This window comes from Coturnix japonica, unplaced genomic scaffold (assembly GCF_001577835.2).
Source record: "Coturnix japonica isolate 7356 unplaced genomic scaffold, Coturnix japonica 2.1 chrUnrandom516, whole genome shotgun sequence".
Taxonomy (NCBI): domain Eukaryota; kingdom Metazoa; phylum Chordata; class Aves; order Galliformes; family Phasianidae; genus Coturnix; species Coturnix japonica.
In genome coordinates this window covers 49,630-54,350 of record NW_015439903.1, presented here as the reverse complement: position 1 = coordinate 54,350, position 4,721 = coordinate 49,630, and the positions used below count along the sequence as shown (strand labels likewise).

Here is a 4,721-nt window from a genome sequence, read left to right as displayed (position 1 = left end):
TCATTGGGGTCTATGGGGTCCATGGGGTCTATGGGGACATCATTGGGGTCTATGGGGTCTATGGGGTCTATGGGGACATCATTGGGGTCTATGGGGGCAATGGGGTCTATGGGGTCTATGGGGACATCATTGGGGTCTATGGGGCCTATGGGGTCTATGGGGGCATCATTGGGGTCTATGGGGACATCATTGGGGTCTATGGGGGCATCAGTGGGGTCTATGGGGTCTATGGGGTCTATGGGGGCATCATTGGGGTCTATGGGGTCTATGGGGTCTATGGGGTCTATGGGGACATCATTGGGGTCTATGGGGTCTATGGGGACATCATTGGGGTCTATGGGGTCTATGGGGTCTATGGGGTCTATGGGGACATCATTGGGGTCTATGGGGTCTATGGGGTCTATGGGGTCTATGGGGTCATCATTGGGGTCTATGGGGTCTATGGGGTCATCATTGGGATCTATGGGGTCTATGGGGTCTATGGGGTTATCATTGGGGTCTATGGGGGCATCATTGGGGTCTATGGGGGCATCATTGGGGGCATTGGGGCCATCATTGGGGTCTATGGGGCCATCATTGGGGTCTATGGGGACATCATTGGGGTCTATGGGGACATCATTGGGGTCTATGGGGTCATTGGGGTCTATGGGGCCATCATTGGGGTCTATGGGGACATCATTGGGGTCTATGGGGTCAATGGGATCAATGGGATCAATGGGGTCATTGGGATCAATGGGGTCAATGGGTTCAATGGGATTAAGGGGCTCAATGGGGTCAATGAGATCAATGGGGTCAATAGGGTCAATAGGATCAGTGGGATCAATAGGATCAATGGGGATCAATGGGGGTCAATGGGGATTAATGGGATCAATGGGCTCAATGGGATCAATGGGGTCATTGGGATTAATGGGCTCAATGGGCTCAATGGGGTCAATGGGATTTAAACCCCCCCCACCCCCATTCATACCCCCACCTGACCGCCCCCTGCGCTCCCATTGGCTGAAGCCGACGCAGAGTCGCCGTCCTATTGGCTGACGGCGGCGCGAGGCGGAAGTAGGCCGCGATAGGTGCCAACAACCGGAACCATAGAGAGGAACGAGAGAGCGGACCGGAAGTCGGCAGAGCGTAACAGCGCCCCCCTTGAGCGCTGGAGGACCGGATATAGAATTAACCACCGTTGATTGGCGGACGGCGATACCACGTGATCTTTTAAGCCCCGCCCACCAGCACAAACCACGCCCACAGCCTCGTTCTGGTTCATCACGTTTATAAAGGGGGGGGGAGGGGAAAAGGGGGCGGGGCTTAACAAAGGGGCGGGGCTTAAGGAGGAGGCGGGGCTTAACAAAGGGGCGGGGCTTAAGGAGGAGGCGGGGCTTAACAAAGGGGGCGGGGCTTAACACGCCCCCCCCCCCTTTAAATTAACAGCAGCTTTAAATACAACATGATACAACAGAAATCCCACGAAATAACCCCAAAAAAACCCCCCCACCCCATTAATTCACATAAAGGGATAATAAATAAGAGAAAGGGGGGGGGTAGTGCTTTAAATGGGGGGGGGGACCCCCATATAGGGACCCCCCCCTTATAGGGTCAATAGGGACCCCCATATGGGGACCCCCCCCTATATAGGATNCCCCCCATAGGGTGACCACGAGGAGTTCAACCAGTGCCAGACGCAGCTGAAGTCTCTCTATGCCGAGAACCTTCCTGGCAACGTGGGGGAGTTCACGGCCTATCGGGTGCTGTACTACATGTTCACCAAGAACTCGGGGGGTGAGTGGGGCCGGGACCCCTCCCCATATTCGGGTTGGGGGGGTAACCCCAAACCTGGTAACCATAAATGTGGGTAGGGTTAGGGGGGGCTTAGGGTTAATTACAGCAGGGTGAGAGTTGGGGTTAGAGTTAGGGTTAGGGTTAATTTCAGTAGGGTTAGGGGGGGCTTAGGGTTAATTACATTAGGGTTAAGGTTAAGGTTAATTACAGCAGGGTTAGGGTGAGGTTAGGGTTAATTACAGTAGGATTAGGGTTAGGGTTAGGGGGGTTACAGCAGGGATTGGGGGGGGGGTTAGGGTTAATTACAGTAGGATTAGGGTTAGGGTCAGTGTTAGGGTGAGGTTAGGGTTAATGACAGCAGGGTTAGAGTTAGGGTTAATTACAGTAGGGTTATTGTTAGGGTTGGGGTTAATTACAGCAGGGTTAGAGTTAGGGTTAATTACAGCAGGGTTATTGTTAGGGTTAGGGTTAATTACAGCAGGATTAGGGTTAGGGGGGTTACAGCAGGTTTAGGGTTAATTACAGCAGGGTTAATTAGTCACGTTAGGGCTAAGCTTAAACTGAACCCAGACTGACCCCAACCCAACACAGCTCCGTGCTCTGGACCCTCCTGGGACCCCTCCCCAAATACAGACACTTGGCTTCACCCCCTGCCCACCTTCATCCCCCACCCCCAGCAGGGGGCGCTCTGACATCCGTCCTGAGCCCCCCCAGCATCATCCGGGGGGTCTGTCATCCTTAATGGCATCTAATATCCCTATATACCCCATTAACTGTCTTAATTACCCCGTTAATCACCGTATTAATGACTTACAGACCTGACGACGGAGCTGGCGTTCCTGACGCCATCGTTACGCTCTGACCCCGCCGTGTCTCACGCTCTGTCCCTTCGCGCCGCGTGGGCTCTCAATAATTTCCATCGGTTTTTCCGTCTCTATCGTTCCGCCCCCCCCGTGGCCGCGCGACTCATCGACAAGTTTGTGGAGCGGGAGCGTCGCGCTGCCCTCAAAGCCATGATCAAAACGTATGTGGGGACAGCGCCCCCCCCAGGGCCGGGACCAAGGGGGGACCCCGAGGGGGGGTTGGTCCGGGGGGTTAATGGGGGTTAATGGGGGTTAATGGGGGTTTGGGGAGGGGGAGTGATGGAGATCGGCTGCCTCTGATTGGAGGGGGGAGAGGTAAGTGGGGGGGGGAGTGCAGCCCCCTGGTCTTAGATTGGCATCAATGGGCCCCAATGGAGCCGGGAGCCCCAAATGGGGCTGTGTCCTTAATGGGGCTGTGCCCATTTCTGCCCCCAAATGGGGCTGTGTCCTTAATGGGGCTGTGCCCATCTCTGCCCCCAAATGGGGCTGTGTCCTTAATGGGGCTGTGTCCATCTCTGCCCCCAAATGGGGCTGTGTCCTTAATGGGGCTGTGTCCTTAATGGGGCTGTGCCCATCTCTGCCCCCAAATGGGGCTGGTCCCCATCCCTGTGGCCGTACTGGGGTCTGTCCCCCCTCACCCTGTCCGTGTTTGATCTCTGTGGGGCAGCGTCCCCCTCATTGGGGCCATGTCCCCATATCACCCACCCCGTAGCCCCCAGAGGGGCCCTGTAGCCCCCTGTAATTGCAGTGGGGCCACGTCTGCCCCCGTAGCCTCACTGGCCTTAAGCACTATGGGGTTTTCTTAACCCCGTTATGGGGCTGTGCCCCCCTCCAGTGGGGTTTTCCCTCCTTAATCACTATGGAGTTTCCTTAACCCCCCTGTGGGGCTGTGCCCCCCTGCAGTGACCGTGTCCCACCTCCTTATCCCCTATGGGGCTGTGCCCCCTTTGCAGCCCCCTACAGCTCCATCTCCCCTCTTCAGCCCCCAGTGGGGCCACATCCCCCCCATAACCCCAATGACACCTCACTCCTCTTCACCCCGCGGGGCTCCTCCTCGCCCCCCCCCCATCACCCCCCCATTGTTTTGTTGCCGTTGTTGTTTTCCTTTGTTCTCTTTTCCTCTTTTTTCTCCCCAGTTTCCGCCCGGCGCTGCCCACCTCCTTCGTCGGGGCAGAGCTGGCGTTGGACGCTGAGAGCTGCGCGCAGTTCCTGGCCGCGCTGCCGCTCTCCTACTGCGGCCCCGACAGCATTGACTGCAAACAGAGCCTGGGGGTCCTGCCCCACTTCTGACCCCCCCCCCCCCGCGTCCGTCTCCCTCCCCCCCCCCCCGAGCCGGGGGTCTCGGCCCCACTTCTGAGCCCTTTTATGGGGCGGGACTCACAACTCGTAACCTTCTCTTTCGCTCCCGGCAGGACGCAGCTCAGCCAGAGCTGGAGGATGTGGGGAGGGACGCGATGTGGGGCAGGACGCGGAGCCCAGAGCTGGAGGATGTGGGGCAGAGTTGGATGATATGGGGCAGCGCCCCCCCTCCCCTCCCCTATTGCTGGAGGATGTGGGGCACAATACGGCCCGGCCGCTCTCCTACAGCGGCTCCAGTGCATTGAAACCGAGCCTGGGTGTCCTGCCCCACTTCTGAGCCCTGCCCCCTTGTCGGACCCACAGCCGTAACCTTCTCTTTCGGTCCTGGCAGGATGCAGCCCCCACAGCTGGACGATGTGGGGCACAGCTGGAGGATTCGGGGCAGGGAAATGGGGGGAGGGGGCGGATTGGGGGGGGGGAGTATTGGGGAGGAGGGGGGGGTTCATCGGGGGGCTCTGGGGAGACCCCCAGCCCCACACACGTGGCTTTGTCACCATCATCATCCTCACTCACTCAGTGCTGGGGGGGGGCACCGAACTAACCCGTATCTCTCAGTTTCTTCTTCTTCTTCTTCCCCACCGCTGCCCCACGGCCGGAGCCCCACGGCTGGAGCTCCACGGAACCGCCAGAGCCCAACGGCGGAGCCGCCCCACGGAGCCGCCCCACGGAGCCGCCCCACGCAGCCACCCCACGGCGGAGCCTCCAACACAACCTGAGTCAAAGGGG

General features: G+C 58.5%; 1 protein-coding gene across 1 annotated transcript; it reads left to right on the top strand.

The window, feature by feature from the left end:
* Positions 1-1,642: 1,642 nt before the first annotated feature.
* On the top strand, positions 1,643-3,927 carry LOC107307230 (leukocyte receptor cluster member 8 homolog). The gene is made up of 3 exons (XM_032441729.1): positions 1,643-1,773; positions 2,590-2,797; positions 3,773-3,927. Exons 1-3 carry the CDS (start codon positions 1,752-1,754, stop codon positions 3,924-3,926), a joined length of 384 nt encoding a protein of 127 aa, XP_032297620.1. The 5' UTR covers positions 1,643-1,751; the 3' UTR covers position 3,927.
* The last annotated feature ends 794 nt before the right edge of the window (positions 3,928-4,721 follow it).

Coding starts and splice junctions, on each gene's coding strand:
- LOC107307230 (XM_032441729.1), top strand. CDS start 1,752: ATGTTCACCAAGAACTCGGGGG. Junction 1,774..2,589: donor GTTCACCAAGAACTCGGGGG/GTGAGTGGGGCC, acceptor AATGACTTACAG/ACCTGACGACGGAGCTGGCG. Junction 2,798..3,772: donor CTCAAAGCCATGATCAAAAC/GTATGTGGGGAC, acceptor TTTTCTCCCCAG/TTTCCGCCCGGCGCTGCCCA.